Here is a 20,107-nt window from a genome sequence, read left to right on the forward strand (position 1 = left end):
TAAGCCATGCCAGGCTCTTGCCCCCTTTATACTACTGCCTAGTTCCTTACAGTAGTCTAGCAGCACCCAGAACGCATCCACAAATTGGAAAATTGCACTAAAAAGCACATCATCACTTTGAAACACTACACAAACGCAATATGTTAAAAATCCTGCCTCAGGAAGAAAAACAACAAACAATTTCGAGGCTGATTCCAACGTTAGGGGCTTCGACTTAAGCCATCGGTGTTACCGTTGAGACTCCCCTTTTTGTAACGCACCTCAAAGGAATATTGTTGCAAAGCGAGGCTCCAGCGCAGGAGGCGGCCATTTGTGGAAGAGATGGTCTGCAGCCATTGTAGAGGGCAGTGATCCGTTTCGAAGCATGCGAAGCGGAGATCGCAGCGAGCGACCGTACACCCTCAGCTGGCGAAAACCCCGTAGCCGCATGCGGCGCGGTCCTCAATGCAAACATAACCCCAGGCAGAAACAGCTCCCAGTCAGTTTGATGTTCAAAACACAATGCTCTCAACACGCGCTTCATGACGGAGTGGAGCTTCTCAACGGAATTCGACTGGGGGTGGTACAGTGAGCTGTGTAACAGCTTTACCCCGCACCTTTCGAGAAAGGCTGTCGTCAAAGCGCTAGTAAACACTGTGCCCTGATCTGATTGGATTTCCGCAGGAAAACCAACTCGCGCAAATATGGACAGTAGTGCATTGACTATCTCAACTGAGCTGAGTTCTTTAAAGGGACACTAAAGGTTACCAGAAACTCAAGTTAAAGTGGTAGAGTAATGTTCTAGAACGTCTAAGGCGTCAATTTAATCGCGAACAGAGCTTTAGTAACCGAGAAATTGAGGTAAATGCATGACACGATTTGAGACTCCCCAGCGACATTCCGGTACTAGCCCGATGACGAAAGGACTCCCCATAACTTGTGTTACCAATACTCAACTACTCGTACTAAAAATATCAGTTCATTCGATTATAAAACGGGAAAAAATGCTGCTTGTCTACGTCTATCCCATTCTAAGAAAAAATAACATTTTGACGTTACCCTTCAGTAATATGGGTGTTCGAAAGGGTTCGTTTTCGCTCGACTCTGCGCCGCGCACGCTTTGGAGTTTCAGTACTTTCGTTATCGCGTCGTGCTGTGAGGGTTCTGCTGGCTCGCGAAACTTTCATTTGGAACAAGCAGCGAGAATGCCACGTCCATGTGATGTCGTGGGAAGCCCTCGTTGCTTTCCCGCTCCGGAGAGCCGGTGTCGAGGCCGCCGTCGTAGTACGCAACGACGCCGGCAGTGCGAGCCCTCAGCAGCAGGTCGCGCTCGTCGGTGCTCAAATCGCTGAAGTTGAGCCCACCATCGCGAGCCGATCTGTCGGTGTCAGGGTCCATTGCGACGAGCGTCGAAATTTGCGTCATAGAATGAAGTACCAGCTTATGGGCGTCTTGCGCTGGAGCTTGAGGTATAGTAGCGGCGCCTGTTGGTAGTGCGGGAAACGACACCTGGGTCGGCTGTGGTGAAGCACGTTCCTAGGTCGAGTTTTGCGTCGATTCGCACTTTTTTATGCCCTGATGCGAGTGCGAAAAGGCTCGTCACTTCTCACAGACCACGCCAACCACGCTGCGAGCTCACCGCAGCTTATATTTTAACGAAAACGGACTATGTGGGACGTAATTCGTTTCTCCCTCCGCTAGCCACCATACTCCCGCTTTCGCTCTGCTGTCGGCTCTGTCTTGGCTCTGTTTCTGGCCGCGCGTTTGCGTTTTGCGCAGAAAAGCCGTAGCGCCGTCTGCGGACGCCGTTCTACTCACCGATGGCGCAACGTCACTATGAGACCATGATGTCAGTACTCCTCGATCGGAGGGCGGGCGATTTGAACTGCGCTAGAGGTACGCGGACGCTTCAGAACGCATTTTCTCTGAAAATAAGTCTCTCCTTGGCACGAAACAAGCGTTTCGAGGTTTCTGTGATGGTATCTCAACAGTCCACTTTGACTTAATAGTAACATTTAGTGTCCCTTTAAGCGGCACTGCTTCAGGGAACTTTTTGGCTGGGCAGATCACAGTCAAAATGTGTCTGTACCCCGTGGCTGTTACCGGCAGAGGTCCCACTATATCAATAACGAGCCGTCTAAAAAATGGCTGTGGCTTAGCTAAGGTTAAGCCCAGGATGCGAAGCATACTAGCCTTTATTTGAGTTGTTGAACCACTGTTTAGCCTGGTGAACTGCTGTTGCTTGGCTATATTTGGTTCGGCTAGACGAAGAAACAACTCATGCGTTACTCTGCTTCGCCTTCAAGAGTGGAACGCGAGAGCATTCCCGTCGACCCGCCAAGGGGTGTAAGACAATGCGCTACGGCGCAGCGACTACGCACCCCGCATTGGACGCGGTGAGCGTCGAGCAACGCAGCGTTCGGCACGGCAACGAAATGTGTGCCTGAGCAAGCGACGCACGCCTGAGCTTTAGAAACAGCTAGTTTCTAAGGCAACACCGCATTCACTAGAGGCGCTTTTGTACCGCTTTGAAGCATCGTACTCGTGGCTCAGTGGTAGCGTCTCTGTCTCACACTCCGGAGACCCTGGTTCGATTCCCACCCAGCCCATCTTGCAAGAGTTGAGCCAAAGCCACCTAGAAACAAGCGCAGCTGCTTATATACCGCCGCGACGCCGCGAGCGACGGCGCGAGTTGGAGCCCCGTTTCTCCTCTGTCGTGACGTCACGGTGTCACGTGGTATGGCATGGGTTCAAAGGTCATTGAAGGCGACACCACCGCGCCTGAGGAGCTGGGTTGAGCTCTCGTAATATGCTTCGCATAAAAGCTCCGTTATGATAGGTACCAACTTCAACGGCGCCCTCGATTCTTCCCCTGGTTTGCCCACCCGCTGACAGGTGTCGCATGTCTTCACAAAGTGGTCTGCGTCCCGAAAACACCCTGGCCAATAGTACTCTTGCAAGAGACGGTCCTTAGTTTTCTTAACTCCTAGATGTCCGGACCACGAACCCCCATGCGACAAGTGCAACAGATCCTGACGGTAGCATTGAGGCACGATCAGGTGATCGAACTCCACTCCCCTGCGGTCTAGATACTTCCGGTACAGGACCCCACCTCTTTCCACAAAGCGAGCATTTTTCTTGGTGATACCTTCCTTGACAATGCAGCGTATGTTTTCTAGGCTGCCATCCTTCTTTTGCTCGGCTATCAAAGCCGCCCTGATGACTTTTAGCAACCTATTAAGTCCGTCTGACGTAGGCGCGATGAGCAAATCTGCAGATAACTAGCTCTTCTAACTTTCCCGCATCGGGCATTTCCCCTTCAGTATCTGGTGCCTTCAACGCTACAGGCTCAATTTTATTCAGTTTGTCAGCTTGCTGCGCCTCTGACCCTTTCTCATTGTTCGACAACGTCGGCCCCGGAACTACCGCCTTTGCAGCGAGCTCCCGAACCATCGATCTGGTTAAGGCCTGAACGCTAGCCTAACCAAACAAAAGCCCCTTCTGGCGCAGGAGGTGATCGGACCTGTTCGAATATAGGTACGGGTACTGGGGGGGCAGCATAGTTGACACTGCGGCCTCCGTCTCAAGCGCTCCGAAAGGTCCTTCAATAAGCACTTTTGCTACGGGCAGACACCCGCTATGGGCTTCCACGGCTTGCTTGATCCATGCGCACCCGCCCGTGAACATATCGGGTTCTACGTAAGAGGGGTGAACTACATCCATTGTAGCTGCGGAATCGCGAAGCACTCGGCACTCTTCCCGTTCATGAGGAGGTCTCGCATGTAAGGCTCGAGAAGCTTCATGTTCTCGTCAGTGCTGCATAATGACAAAAACACGACTTTTGTTTTTGTTTCCGGACACTGCGCCGAAAAGTGACCCGGCTTCTGACACGTATAACACACGCGCACTTGCCTCGTCTCGAACCGCTTTCCGCGTTCGGCTTCGGCTGCCGCCGTCTCCTTACGTTCGGTCGGACACTGCGCCGAAAAGTGACCCGGCTTCTGGCACGTATAACACAGGCGCGCTTGCCTCGTCTCGAACCGCTTTCTGCGTTCGGCTTCGGCTGCCGCCGTCTCCTTAGATTCGGTCGGACTGCTTTCACTCGCATCCGCACTACGTGTGTTCCCCCTTGCTCTCATGGGTGTGAACTTCGGCCTCTCAAACTTGCAGCCAAATTCACCCTTTTGACCGTCCTTAGCTCCGCCAGCCCGACGCGTCACAAACTCTTCGGCTAGCTCAGTGGCTCTAGCCACCGTACTAACGTCTGGCCTATCCAAGACGCAGTACCGCACGTTCTCAGGTAACCGACTATAAACTGTTCCAGCCCGAAACACTGCAGAACTTTCTCGTGGTCAACAAACGCTTTCTCTTCTTTGAGCCACTTCTGCATGTTTGACATAAGCTTGTAGGCAAACTCTGTATATGACGCACTTTTGCCTTTCTCATTTTCCCGAAACTTCCGACGGAACGCCTCCGCTGACAGCCTGTACTATTTTAGCACACTCGATTTCACTTGGTCGAAATCCTCTGCCTCCTCTCTATTCAAGCGGCGACTACGTCGGCCGCCCCGCCGGGTAACAAAGTGAGCAAGCGCTGTGGCCACGTTTCCCGAAAGAACCCCTGCTTCTCGCACGTTCGCTCAAAGTTAACCAGGAACAAACCAATGTCCTCTCCAAGCTTAAACGGCCGCATCAGGTCAGTCATTTTCAACGATACTCGTTCTCCTGCACCGTGTGCCTGACTTCCATTACGAGCGCGTTCCATCTCTATCTCGAGACGCTTCATTTCCAAAGCGTGTTGACGGTCGCGCTCCTCTTTTTCTTTCTCTTTTAGCTCTTTTTGCGTCTTCCTCTCCTCAATGGTCTCAAGGCATTCCGACAGCTCGTCATCCTCAGCTTCTAACTCAAGAATAGCCCTTAGCAGTTCTGGTTTTCTGAGTTTGTCTGAGACATCCAGACCCAACTCTCTTGCAAGCTCCAGCAATTTCGGTTTGCGCAACGACTTCAAATCCATGGCTGCTCTGAATGCTGCTTTCTCTACTGCCTACTATTGTCTTGCCGCAAACTAACCCGGCAGCAACGACAACCACAATTACCAGCTCTGTTTCTGACACTAACAAAATCCTGGCAAAACTCAGAAGAAGAAAGTCCCGCACTCACCAAACCTCGCAGCCAAGAATTCAGCGCAGTCGTTCCGCTGCAGGCCACCAGTCATCATACAGGGCTCCTTGCACTGCTCCCGGATGGTCGTTGTGCTGCTCAGCATACAGTCAACCGCGTATCTTCGCTGCTGGCCTCCGTTGTCGCGATCCCACCGCTGGCACCAGTTATTGTAATCTCAGCGCTGGCGCCCGTTTTTGCAATCGGACCGCTGGCACGAGTTGTTGCAACTGGGTTGCAAGCCCCAAGGGCAGCGTTGGCCTGGTGGCCTGGGGCACAACTGGAAGCATCCGAAGGTCCTGGCAAAGCATGAGTCGACTGCTAACAGAACAACTTGTTTAGGGCCCGTACATGGTCGCTCCGCACGTCCGTTCCGCCCTCGTCCGGCCGCGTGCGTATGGCTCTCTAGTGGTGAGCGAGGAGCGGACGCAAGTTTCCCGTCCGCTCACCTCCTCGTCTCTCATTGGCTGGTCCGAGGCGGATAGTTCGGCTGTCGTCACAGCAAACATGGCGCGTGCTCGAAGCGAAGCGAAGCGGGGACGTAAGGCCTAAGCTGCAGCCGCGTCAGAAACAGTCTATTTTTTCTCCTTTTTGTGATTTTTACTGGAGTTATCTGGCACCCACGGAGATAGTCATCGAAAGCAGCAAGCCGCTGTACCCTTCCAGACCTCATCAGTGCGTGCGATCGCCAACAGAAACAGACGGAGCGCAGGAAGTGTGTGTTGTGTTTACGAGAGCGTCGGAAGAAATATTTGAAGCCGTCGACTTCGTGATTTCTTGTGCCATGCTTCGCGTGTGCGTCGCAGACGAGAACTCCATCACATACACGTGCATTCTGAGCAGCACACACGTTCAAGGCGTAGCGAAATAAGTAGCGTCCGACTGGCGCACCCAGTGTACACCTTTGGTTTCTGCTCTGTGTATGCGGATCGTTGCACGAAGTGGTGAACGCCAGCCCTTCGCAACTTTCAGAAGTAATGATACGATCAGTAGCGATAAGTTTTTATCGCCTCGTTATCGCTGCCATTCTGCGTGTGCTATACTGCGTGAGAGCCGTTTTGCCGCCTGCGATGCGCCGTGGTGACCGCGACGTCCCAGCTGTGTTCTTGCTGTTATGAAGTGTGTTTCTATACTGCGTGTGAGCCGTTTTGCCGGTTGCGACACGTCGAGGTGACCGCGACGTTCGAGCTGTGTTCTTGCTGTTATGAAGTGCGTTTGCAAGCTACAAACCGTGATATATAAGTACGATGTGTCGCAGCGTTGCGGGGTGTAGATGTGCTCGTTCTACGCGATGTGCGTTTGCTCAGAAGTGAACTGTGCAGAAGTGTTGCCGATCGCGTTTTCATATTAGTACCCTTACAGATAAGCCCTATCACACCGGCCTTTTCTGCTTCGTACATCTATCGTTTCTTTCAAAAGTTGTTACTGCAAGGTTGGAGATGCTTATATCGGTGGGGGGAAATTAGGGAACATCATAATAATTGCATACGTCAAGACGTTCAGCGCTTTCGTGAAATGTGGACGCCCCTGAGAGCACTAATGTCATGAATGCAAATTTCTGGCATCCTTGATTTTCATAATGTGGACACTAGTGTGAAGATCAAGAATTTCTAGATTTCACGAAGTAAATTGCTTTATATTTTGTGATGCAAGTGGCTTACATAGCCAAAAATCTGAGCTGCTTGTTTTTGACTAGTGACTAAGCACAGAGTCTGTTTGTGAAGACACTAGTGGCATGGTAGATGAATATGTTATAGGTAGGAACTGGATACTACTTCTTATTAACTAAAAATTTTACGCTTGCTGACAAAAAGCAATATGAATGTAAAAATGAACACGTAGGACAAGTAGTAACAAGTAAGTAAGTGTCACAGGTATGGTGTTATATAACATTTTGCTAGCAGCCAGCACAACTGCGTGAAAGAAATTTTGCCCAGAGTTCTTCCTCACTGGCCAGCCACGATCACGTTACTAATGCAGGCAGAATTCGGTAAGCAAAAGCTTGTGGTTACTTTGTTTATCCACTCTATTTGATTATCTGGTTCGTGTCGCCTGTTTTGGCACGAGCCTTCAGTTTAAAGCGAACAATAGCACAAGTACCAGCATTGTATGCCTGATAGGTGCTTTATTTTCTTTCCTCATGTTCATTCTGCCAACAGTCATTAGCAAATAATGTGCATTAAACTGACTTGGGCCTGTAAAGTATGTCCATTAAATGTTTTTCCAGTGCACTTTCATCTGCCAGTAAGTTTACTGCTACCTATCATTCGTGGGTGCGGGATGTTGGACGCTATAAGTGGCTATCTCACTGATCTTCATTTAGAATAGGCCACAGTTCCACTCACTAACTGAACCGTTTTCAGCTGCGCTGCCAGACTATAGAAAGGGGGACCTCGCCTCTTGTCATTCTTTAGCATGCTCATGGCCACAGTGCGTTGTCCCTGAGAAGTCAGCTGCTATCACAATTTAAAAAGTGCCTATTGGCTGCTATGAGTTTATCCTGAACACGAATTTTCACAGTTATGTAAGCATTAGTTATGTGACCGAAGCCAGCCAATGAGCACGAACTGCTGGCAAAATTTTGAAGTGACTCTGCAGGCAGAGTGTCTGCTCCCTATATTATGTTAGCCACACTGCTTTGTCAGTGTGCTGAATTGTTCTTTTTTTACAGAAATTTACTACCCAGCCAGAAAAGATATTGCCAAACCATGAATTTTAGGCCTGTACACATGGTCACTTCTTTATTTTATGATATTCTGGACATGACACCCAAGTCTAGCTTAGATTAGCAACATCAGCTTAATTTATTCATGGAGTTGAGTTGCTTCATGTGAGAAAAAAAGTCACTGCATTGCTAATAGGAATTAGACTGGTACAGAAACATTATTTGTCTTTATGGCTTGTAGTATAAGTGGTGCTGTTCATTTGATGCACACAGTAACACGTGAACACAAATGTATGTGTACCTTGCATGTGTGTGTGAATAAAACAGCACAACTTCTAATATCAAGGCACGTTGTACCAACTATACCCATTAAAGATGTTCTATGTGGTATTCAGCCGATCTTATTGAAATTTTATCACATGGTGCAGTTACAACATTTCATACCTGTATGTAAACCAATTTAATAACTGTATTCACTGCATGTGAGAATGCATATTTTAGGCCAATGCAGTACCTGGGGTAGCAACTTTTTAGTTAGCTTTGCCACAGCTTATTAGAGGGATCTTGTTGATTATGCCATCCAAACAACTCGTATAAAGGTTTGTGTTTAGTATACCAGCAGTGAAATACTGAATGCAGCTGCAATTCTTTGTATACTAGTGAGATTAATTCCACTGCTCATTGTTCTGTAACATGTTCTTCAGTCACACGTGTTGACAGTGTTTGGCGTCATGAGTTCTAGGCTAATTTTCACATGGGCCTTTCGGTGAAGTCAAATCTGCCTCATCAACAGTCAGTTTAGTGGAAAGCCACCACTGAACCAATAGCTCAAAGACCAATTCCTGCATGCTTTTTGCCAATTGGGCAGTGCGCGGAAACTATGTGTGATACATCACTTCAGCTACACCAATAATCACACAACTAAACCTGCCACATATAGTTAAGTCATTGATATAGGCAGAGGAAGATGATGCACGTATGTAACAGTTACTCATCCCTTGAAATGTGAATGATCCAAACCTTTGCGAGCATATCAGTCACAACCATCCAGCAGCACAAGTGGGAACACTTGTGCTATCACAAGCGAAAACAAGTACAATAGTACTGCCGTCTCAGCTGGTTTGTCGTGATTACTTTGCCTGCAAGTTCCTTGTTTATATTGGATAGGCTTCCTACTTTATAAATTAACAGCTTTCACAACATTTACTGTGCTAATGAAGGCACAGCACAGATACCAGTACTGAAGGAGGTATATACAAGTAGGGCAGAGAACTTGTGGGTAAGCTCAAAAATAAACGGGTAAAACTATGTCGAACAAACCATTTTCACATTAGAAGATATGTCATCGGCAATTAATGCACATTCATAACATGCAATAAGTGCCCTGTGTGGGAGATTGAGACCTGTGATGCCAAACAACTGTTTGCCTTTTAAATATTGACAAAGAAAAATTCCAGTCTGTACTTCTGTGTCGGAGGGTAGAATATCAAAGGAGAGGTGCAAAACGGATTTTGCATGTAGTAGTCTTTTATGAATGTGCTACTCAAGTTGTGCCAAGCATAGCTATCTGTGTGCAAAGCATTGGACAAGGTACCATATGTATGTCTGACACATTAAAAATCTTTTGCATTGAACATTCTGAGCTCTAAATGTTATGTATGCTGTTTTCAGCTACAAATAGCGTGCATACATATTTGACCGGCTCCACAAAGAGCTGATGTGACAAAAAAAATGTGTATACCTTAGTGTTATGTTGCTTTGCATGGTGTCTCAGTTTACTTAATACAGTTTTGAATTTACAGATTGCTTCACATGTTTATAGCTAAAAACCACAGAAAGCTACTTGCATTGTGACTGCGAGGTCAGAACACGAGGATTTGTGTGGTATCCTTCCTGTTCATCGGTGTGTCCTTGCACTATAAATGTAAAACGTCACACCTGCAAACCTGAGCATCCACCCTTACATTTCAAACACTTTTTTGAATGCTTGGCAGTTATGCTTACAAGCACACTGTGACAGCAAAGCTACACCACCTTAATTTAAGTGCGATGTAAAGGGTTGTTTGTGCATAGCCAAGCTGTTCTAGCGTGCCTGCAGGGATACAGCATTGTCCAGTGGCGCCGTATAGTTCAGGCGTAACAGTGAACTAGTAAACAAAGCGGCTGATAATACTAAGCTGACCCATATGTAGGAGCATTGCATTATCTAACCCACACGCAAAGTTGCTTTCAGTGTACTGAATAACCACAGCTTTGATTTACCAAGATATATTGCTGCACACACACAGCAGTGAAACAAAGTCTGTACAATGGTGAGAAATGCGCCAAGGAATGAAAGATTACTTGTGATGTGTGGATTTGAATAGTAGATGTGAATGCATACCCAATTCACCAGTATGCATGTTTTCTTTTGGAAAAATTTTACATTTGGCACAGAGGCTGAGCCACTACGGCCTCTTGACTGCATATTTCTGTGCTCTCACAGTGCTAATGGGAGTATCATTCATTTGGCTACCCGAATAGTGAATACGTAATAGAGCACTACAATCTTTCAGTTTTACACAGAACACCTTGTGCATTATTCACAAAGCTGAACCTAAGGAACTATTCGCTGGTTTGCTATGGAAATAAAAAAATGGCAATGAATGTTTCCTCACTTTTTGTGTGGCCCTGTCTTCTGCCCTACGTGCCTTCATTTCATTGTCATGAGCATGTTAAAACAGCAACTAATTAAAAAAGACAAACACAAAACTACTAACTACATCAACCCTTTCACACCACAAGAGGTCACTGAACTCACTGCTAAGCTACACTTGATAATCTCGGTTTGCTTTCAAATAAATACAGGCACTGGCCAGCTGTTTATGTTATGCTATGCATTTTTCATTTTTCTAAAACACGGCTGTGCATGAGCTAGCTAGGTTGTTACTGCATAAATAAATAAACATGCAGCCCATGCCCAACTACTCATATAACCTGAGTAGAGCTTATTTTTTATATGTAGAGCAATCAAAATAGAACACGCACGTATGATGCTGACAGTATCAAACAGTCTCAAGTCGAACATCCTTGTTTGGTGCCATGGGTGAGAGGGAGCATGACTGTCAAGGCACTACTGAATTTTGTGCGCTTCGTTAATGTTTGTACATTGTTGAAATGTTAAATTAGGTATGTTAAGTAGAGAAGGTGGCAACATATTGGCCACCCAGGCTGGCAAGAAAGAATGTAATTGTTCGATTTCACTCAAAATAAGTTTTGTTATCAGCAATGTAAGTTATATGCTTTCAAATAAATACTCCCCTTGGAAACATCTCATGAGTATACATATATCTGCATAAGGTCACCGCTATACATACATATTGCTTTAAGCCAGTCATAGTGAATTGTACACTCACTGCTTAACCTTCAATTCCTTGCTGCATGAAGTTAACCACTTATGCACAACCTACTTGCACACGGTGAGAACTTCATTCATCGCTGGGCACATCATTTAAGGTTATATTTTGTTTAGAAAGTTTACAAGCAGCAAGTATTAAATTCCTAAGGTGCATGTTTCATGCCTCATCTTTGGTGCCTTTATATCTGTAAAAAAAGAAAAGGCATTCCATGCATCCAACTACTATAAGCGCTCTCATAAAATTGGCAGAGTGAAAAAAAAAAGCACGAGCAGGCGTATCATGTACTCGGAGCCTCACACGCGTGCTCAGTGGTAAAAAGGTGTCTTGGCGACCTACGCAAATGCATTCCGCGACAGATGTGCGTGTGTTCCGTATTCTTGCAAGCTGTCACTAGCACTACAGAAACCGCGCTTCCGGCGACACTATCCGTTTCGCGTGACGCAGAACGCTTCACGTTCGATAATTAGAGAGGTTTTGTTCAACCAGCATAGGCAGCGCGCACTGAAAGTAATCATCCGAGAATACATCGCGTGCTGCGACGTGATGCGATTACAATACATCTGTAAACGGTGGCACAGATAAGACGACTGCGCAATGTTTCAAAGAAGGATGACGGTGTCAATGCAACATATACGGCTGCAGAACAGAATGTGGCAGCCTAGAGTCGCATTTTCACCGGAACGCGGATACTTGAAATCACATCTGCAAAAATATGCCAGTGTCGTCTGCTGTCAAAGGCCGTTGCCAACCTTGAACACCTTTGCTCCGCCGAACGGTTGCCAGCTGTCAACAGGCCGCGTTGCCCAATAGGAGTGCGCGTGCGTTCCGCTCGTGCGGATTGAGCGTGCATCAAATTTTGCGATACATTCCGCCTTTCGGGCTTCCGCTCGCGACCGGACGAGGGCGGAATGGACAAGCGGAGCGACCATGTACGGGCCCTTATTCTAGCATCGCCAAAGAGCGGCCGGTCAGGTCGACCGAAGTGGAGAGACGGGAGAGCACGTTACTCAACAGAAGAATTCGGAGCCTCTCTCCTGGCGTCCGGGGGCAGCAGCTTTTATACTCTCGGAGTTGAGGGCAAGAAGGAACGTCACGGGACGAGGACACGTGACGGCGAGGCACGGACACGCTGAGAGACATGTTGAGACGATTGTAGTGACGCATCCGCCGAGCCGGCGCCGGTCAGACCTCCTCGCTTCACAGTTGGGGAGCTTCTCTCCCCGGCTGCCGCGCTTTGACAAGCGTGGGCACACATACACACACGCACACACGAAGACACGTGGCACTGAAACACGCGTGGACGCGCTTGGCGGGGAGGCTTTGCGGCAGCTCCGAACAGGCCAAAATGTCCGCCGCTTTGAACGAAGCCCCGGCGTCCATTGCATCCGCGCCGGCTATACCGCGCGTCGTAGGCGAAACGTAACAAGGTGCTACAACTTATGTGCAGTCTTGAACCATTTTCGATTCAATCAGAGAAGATTAAACGAAAAAGATTGAAGCAAACAACGAAGCACGGTATCACGCGATATCTTACGTACTGACGTGCCACTCTAGCACGGCCGAAGTGTCCTCCCATGTACTATTCGGCCACAACGTCCGGTCATCATCCTTGGCTCAACAAACGTGACCGCCCACATGGCTTGAAAAGCACTTACGAGGGTATAAAAACGGATAACGAGCCATGTGTGTGCTGTGCCTATTTCTTTACGCAGCACATAACTATTGCAACTAGTGCGAAATACGGACGAACTATCGGCACGGCCACGAAGCGGTTGAGGACATAGTTGAAATCAGCGCACAGAATGGCGTATTGAATTTTGCGCAATTACGTGCATGCACCTGGCCGGAACTGTACACATAGAAACAGTTTTTGCATAGCGATACCCTGCTGAATCTGGGCAAGCCAGATTTCAATGAAAAAGTGCAATACATACATGCATGCGCTGGTGCCGGTAACGTACTGTCTACTACAACCTCCCCGTGTCCATCTTTCACAAAGCCGGCCAAACACCAGCGTCGCCTGACGGCAGCACAGAGTGGTCGGCCTTATGCAAGTCCTGTATTACAACAGCGTCCAAAACTAAAATATTATGACCCGCTTTACTGTAATGCCGCTGTTGATCTAGTACGCGCACTGATGCGTTTGGTTATTCCCTTTTCAAAAAAAAAAGAATTGCTTTGAAGATTCTTTTCAAGGAAACGAACGTTAGTTATGTGGGAAGGTGTTTTAATACTTCGCTGGAATATGAGTGCTACTGATGCTCGATGATAAACTGCAACGTTGCTATAAAGGGACCTAATTTTATGCTATTGTGTTCTTATGCCATACTTTTGAAAAAAAATGAATAAATCGAAATACTGACGTAAACATCTTGAATATCCGTGTCGACAACACAACGACACGCATGACGCATATTTTATTACGTCCCAGTAAGCTCTGCGTGGTATTGTAGTCAGTGTACTTCGTAAAGCCAATACTCACTAGACGGAGAAGAGAAAACGAACTCCGGAGCGTTGGCGGAGAATGCTGCGATAATTTCTTAAACAACGGCCCAAACAAGTTCCGAGGCCTAGTGACGATCACCATGATTATTGCTGCCATGAATTGTCGCAGTCTCGAAAGGTCAAAAGAACCACCTGTCATTGTTGCTAAGGCTGCGTTGTGACGTCGGCATCATAAACTTCGGTGAAATTCCTGATACTAGTAACCGTTCCAAATATTGAGGAATGCTCGCATGCAAGCTTAAATACGTGTGAAATAATGAAAGTTCAAGTAGCCGGTGCGCAAGATCACTGTTAGCAAAAGACGGTCGCCCCTTTGATTTGAGACCCACAAGTACACATATTCTCCTTTCAAAGTAGCTGTGGATCTGCCTAGCAGTTCATGACGTGGAAGGCATGTCTTACAATTAGCCGATAGTTTATGCATGGTCCCCTTCGTACAAATATTACCGATCGCAAGTAAAAACAACACATTTTTCTAGGTATTTAGCTAGATAGCCGGAATGAAAACTGCTGCGACAAAGCCGCGAATTATATTCGCTGCTATCATTAGTAGCGGGAACCCCGGCGCTGGAAAAGTTCACATATGACGGGAATAATCGGCTCCAGAAGGACTTCTGTGGTCATGGTTGTGACCTGAGACGATCAGGTTGTGGTATTTATTACGCTTTCTCTTTCTAATTTAGAACTAATCATATTATTCGGAAAGCTTGAGCGGAAAAAATATTAGCGGGCAAGCGTATTAACTGTGAATTGGCGTATTTACACCCCAAAGTTTTCTTGAATATGGTGAAATTGCAAAGACCTATTAGCATTTGAAGCCAGAAAGATGAAGTCTACGCAAATCTATGCATTACCCCTCATTCCCGTGCCGGCTGATCGAACCGGCAAACCTGGGGCACCCGTTGGCACGAGCGCCGGAGTTCTTTTTAGTGAATTTAGTTAGAAATTATGGCGAATGAAAAGCTTGTTGTTGTCTTCACCATAAATTGCGTGGCGGGCACTGCTGTCAAAAAGGGAACTTCAAAGGCACTTTCACGGCGACAAGCGTGAGAGGGCGGTGGCCACTTCCTATGGCTGCGCATTCTGAAAGCAACAGGTCTCGAAGCAGCGGCGTGCGCTGGTTGGCGACAACGCACGTCTGAGCGCACAGCTCTGCGCCGTCGGTGCGCTCGTGCAAATGCGGCGGTGGCCATTTGTCACGGACGGGTGGAGGGATGTTATGAGCGTCCCCTATGAAACGGGGTGGTGGGTTGCGCCACCACGCTCTTGCAATTATACTGCCTAATGTCCTACCTATGTTAAACAATAAAAATGAGGAGAAAAAGCACTATGAACTACCCCACCCAAATTTCCTGCTCCCCTTTTTGAACTGTCCTTTTGGATGTCTCTGTTTTTTGTCGTTTCCCTACTTTTCTTCCACAAATCTTCTATTCGCCTCTTACTAATGTATATTGCGGACATGTTTACTTTTCCACTGCTCTCGCTGAACCCAAGTGCTTCAAGGAGGCCAGTGGCGCCTAAATCTGCCGCTCGGTAGACGTCTTCACATTCTAATGAAACATGCTCCACAGTCTTTACCGCAGCAAGCGCATGTTTCTTCGTCCGTCTTATATCTCGCTTTATAGGTGCGTGTTCTAAGGCATACTGATCTGGCTTTGAAAAGTAGTGAGCTTCCCTTTGAGTTATCATAGATTGTTTCTTTCCTCATTTTGTTTTTTCGCCTTAAGTAGTTACTCATGGCAGGTTTCTTTTCCATTGCCGCCACCCATGAAAAAATTTCAGCCTTTCTGACTTTCCGCTTGACCTTCTTTGCTGTTGTGTTGCCCACCCTACAGGCTGCATACTTGCTGGTAAGCTTTCTATTTTTTTCCTCCACTGTCAATCAATATTTTTCATGTACAGATACCTGAACACTCTCCCAGCCCATTTACTTTCTTCCATATTCCTCAGCAGTTCTTCATACTCAATTTTAGTGCGAGCTTCCCGCACTTCAAAACTAGTCCAGCACATATCCTGCACAGCTTCATTGGTACTCTTCCCGTGAACGCCCAATAAGAGGCGACCCACTGACCTTTGGTTCCCGTCGACACCTGATTGTACCCCTGATTTAAAGCAAACAACCACATTTCCAAAAGTAACTCCTGGCACAACATCGAGCGGAGTGGTAAACGATGGTTTCAGTTTTCGCGACGATGTAAATAAATATTTGCGCTTGCGCTCTAGTCCTTGCGCTACGTAAGATCAGTAGCTGCAAAATAGAGATATTGTGCTGGAATCCCGGGCTCGGCGGCCGCTTTTCGCTGGTGGCGCAATGCGAAAACGCCCGTATGCCTTGTTTTAGGTGCTCGATAAAGAACCTCAGGTGGTCCAAATTTCCCGACTCCCCCGCTATATTGTGCCTCATAATTTGAACGTGGTTTTGGCACGTAAACCCCATAATATATTTTAAGAAATACTCGGCGCGCTGGATGCTCCTATGCTCCTATGCGCATCAGTTTCGGGGCAGTGAGCGCGTTTTATTTACACACAGACGACATTAACCGTCAGCAGTGAGGCACGTGACTGCAGTGTACACTTCAATGGTGGCAGCATGTGCACGTTTAAGTGGCGACGATGCTTCCATCTACAGCTCTGACTTGTGGCGAATAGTATAAAATATACTGCGGCCGAATTCTATAAACAATATTCCGGAATTGTTATTTCCCACTTACAGTCACCATCACTAATCCTATGTCCAGCATCGCGATCGGATGGAATTCTCCCTTACGATCACTTCTATCGTAGGAACGTTTATTGAATGTGGGGCCCGGTCATTATGAAAAGCCAGATGGTCTCGTCGTGTACAGAAATTGCGCCCAGCGGACAACCAACAAAAAAGAAAAGGAGGCGGCAGCGTTGTTCTGTCGGCTACCGGCAATAGCAGCAAGAAAAACTTCCTTGTTGGCGTACGGGTTAAATCTCGATGCGATTACACGCGTCGACGTTCCTGCCTTCTGTTTGAGGCTTAAAGGAAATTTAGTGGCTGGACTCAAAATCTTACATATTGATGCTCGCTGCGGCTTCTGGTCCAAAATGCCATCAATTTTCAGTTGAAAGGTTCCCGCATTGCATTTTCAAATGATCTTGGTACGACAGAATGAACTCCGCCTGAAGAAAATTCATCTGAAGAAACTGATTTAAAGGAGCGTCGGTATGAAGCAGGTACAATTAGACAAGCCAAGTGCATTGCTCTTTCAATGTGCTTTCAATTTCAGCCACTGTAGCTCCGTATCGGTGCCGCATTTGGCGATATGCCAAACATTGACAAGTACACTCTCAGAAACCTTACAACAGTGGCCTGCTTTCTCGTTATGCTTCGCGTATGCGACGAAACAAGGGCCTGTTACCGCGAAATAGCAAATGCAGGACATCGCGCCAGAGGTGACCCTTCCCCCCACAATATATTGAATGCGCACATAGGAACCAGTACGCCAATGTTCTTAACGGGGAGCTTACCACGTTTTGGTGAGCTTGAATCCACCACCTGAAGTTGTAGACAGCACAGTCACAAGTAAAATGATTTCCAGACAGCCATAAGGAAGTGAGCCTGCCACGTGTTACGAGGTCGTACGGTAGGTGGCGCAGGATGTTGCCACTCAAGTCGAGGGAGATCACGCCTTCGGGAATGTCTGTCACGTTGATGCTCTCAAGCAGATTGTTTTTCATCGACAGGACTCGTAAATGTAGCGGTGCCTTTGCGCCGAAGTCATCGAGGTCTTTGAGCCTGTTTCCGCTCAAGTCCAATTCAGTTATGCCTCGGGGAAACGCTTTGAGAATGCGGCCCATTGTCAACGACGAGCAGTTGACACCAATGGATCCTTGTTTGAGCGAATCTTTGTGGCACTCGCACTGACAGCCCGAGTCGCAGCCTTCTTCCCGTCTGAGCAAATCTCGTTGTGTTAGCTTCCGGAGCGGCTCTCCTCTAAGCCACCATGGTCCGTCGCAGATAGGATGCTCAACCACTCGAACTTCGCTGCTCTCGGGCAAGAGCCATGCCAGCCTGCAGTCGCAAATCAAGGGATTGTCTGCAGGAGAAAACAGAAAGGAAAGATCGCATCAAGGGGGCTAAAAATGTGAAGCTGTCTCTTTCTTTTCTTTTTTTTTTTGCAAAGCGCGTGAGGGACCATGTGACAGACAGACAGACAAAGAACTTTAATAGCAAGGTCCTGAGACGCTTTGCCCTAGGGCAGAGCTGCGGGCCGCTCCCACGTGGGGACTGGTAGGCCGAGCCTAACCGCCGCATCGTGGGCTCTCTGGACAGCCCAAGTTTGATGTGCATATTCCGAGCTCCGGATGGCAGAGCTCCACTCTTGTTCTGTGATGCGATTGGGTCCCTGTAACGAGGGGCATCGCCAGAGCATGTGTTCGAGATTGCTAACAGCCCCACAGTCGGGGCAAGTAGAGCTGAAAGCCTCTGGAGTGATCATGTGAAAAAGGGCCAGGTTCGGATAGCACTGCGTCTGAAGCATGCGTAAAGTGGACGCCAGAGGTCTAGCCAGTTTGCAGTGAGGGGGAGGATAAGTCCTCCTACCCAGGTGATAGTGCATAGTAATTTCGCTGAAAGTAGTGAGAGTGTCCCGAAACTCGAGAACCCCAGAGTCTGAGCTCAATCTTGCTCCCGCACGGTGGGTTAGTGCGCGCGCTTGGGAGTGGGCAATGTCATTAAGATTGGGAAACGAGTCAAGCTGGGGGTCGAGGTGAGCCGGAAACCACGTGATGGTGTGCGGAGAGATTATCTTGTTCTTGAGAATCTTGTGAGCCTCCTCAGCGATGGATCCTGAAGCGAAAGCCCTGACCGCCGATCTCGAATCAGTGAAGATTTGTGATCTGCTGTTGTCTAGGAGTGCTATAGCAACTGCGACCTGCTCCGCTCTGGTTGGTGTTGAGCACTTCAGGGAAGCCGCATTCACTATCTGTCCGTTGTGATCAACGAGGGCAATGGCGAAGTTAGACGACTGTCCATATTGGGCTGCGTCGACAAAACATGCCGAGTAAGGATCGTCTTTGGTACGCTTGAGGAGGGCGAGGGCTCTTGCCCTGCGTCTGCCTACGTTGTGTCGAGGATGAACATTACGGGGAAACGGTGCAACTCGTATGTTGTTCCTTTGATTGTCTGATATTTCATATTTCCGCTCTTCCATGAGGATAGGGTTGATCCCTAGAACTGCCAGGATCTTCTTTCCAGCCGGGGTACAGGATAGACGGGCCAGTTGGGCTGACTCCTGGGCCTCGATTATCTCGTCCAAGGTGTTGTGCACTCCTAGTTGCATAAGGAGGTCCGTGCTCGCCCGTAACGGAATGCCTAGTACTTTTTTATACTTTTTCTGATGAGAGTGTTTAATCGTTTTTTCTCGGAGTTATACCAGTTGTGCATGGCGGCCACATAAACAATATGACTCATGAGGAAGGCGTGGAACAACCGGAGGAGGTTGTCTTCCTTTAAGCCTCCACGCCTATTCGAGACTCTGTTGATGAGTCTCATCATGTTCTCAGTCTTGGCTGTCAGCTTGTTGAGCGTAGTATTATTACTGCCATTCGATTCGATGAACATGCCAAGGACCCGAATGGTGTCTACTCTGGGGATGGTACAGCCGCTTTTAGTGTGGAGTTTGATGTTTATTTCAGACAACGGTTTCCATCCTCTAGGTTTGGGGCCTCTCCTGACTGGCCTGTAGAGGAGGAGCTCAGACTTGCTCGGGGAGCATCTAAGCCCCGTATTTTCCAGGTACATCTCTGTTTGATCTACATCCTCCTGTAAGCCTAATTCAACAGCTCCCTCGCTTCCTCCGGTGCACCAGATTGTGATGTCATCAGCGTAGAGCGTATGATTGATCCCTTCTATGTTGGAGAGTCTTTGTGATAATTTCGTCATGGCGATGTTAAAAAGCAGTGGTGAGACTACCGCACCTTGTGGCGTGCCTCTGGGGCCCAAACTGAAATTGTCGGACTTGAGGTCACCGATTTTGAGCGTGGCCTTGCGATCCCGTAGGAACGAGCTGATGTATCTGTGGAAGGCGTCTCCCAAATTGAGCTCTGAGATGGAGTTCAGAATGTGAGCATGGGATACATTATCAAAGGCTTTCTCTAGGTCTAAGCCTCTAAGTCTAAGACTCCGGGACAACCCCTCGTTCCCATATTCCATTAATCTCCTCTGTCAACCATTCTATAGAGCAGTCGTCCAGGTTTCGGAGGGCGCGGTTGGGGATGCCATCAGGACCAGGGGCAGACCTGCCATTTAGATGCTGGAGAGCTTCCCTTACCTCGCATGTCTTGAAGGGGTTATCTAGCTCGGGGCAAGATGAGCCTTTGTAGGGGGGATAGTCTTCGTCACTCGAGTTGCCCAGTGGCAAATACTTGCGAGC

At 47.9% G+C, this 20,107-nt stretch overlaps 1 protein-coding gene across 1 annotated transcript in view; it reads right to left on the reverse strand.

The window, feature by feature from the left end:
* LOC135908736 (protein toll-like) overlaps window positions 1-20,107 on the reverse strand; it is a 67,962-nt gene that overhangs the window by 34,427 nt on the left and 13,428 nt on the right. Inside the window, exon 3 of the mRNA XM_065440586.2 lies at window positions 17,202-17,770. Coding sequence (XP_065296658.2) covers window positions 17,202-17,770 — 569 coding nt within the window. The remainder of the gene's footprint in view (window positions 1-17,201; window positions 17,771-20,107) is intronic.

Source organism: Dermacentor albipictus, chromosome 7 (assembly GCF_038994185.2).
Source record: "Dermacentor albipictus isolate Rhodes 1998 colony chromosome 7, USDA_Dalb.pri_finalv2, whole genome shotgun sequence".
NCBI classification, from domain to species: domain Eukaryota; kingdom Metazoa; phylum Arthropoda; class Arachnida; order Ixodida; family Ixodidae; genus Dermacentor; species Dermacentor albipictus.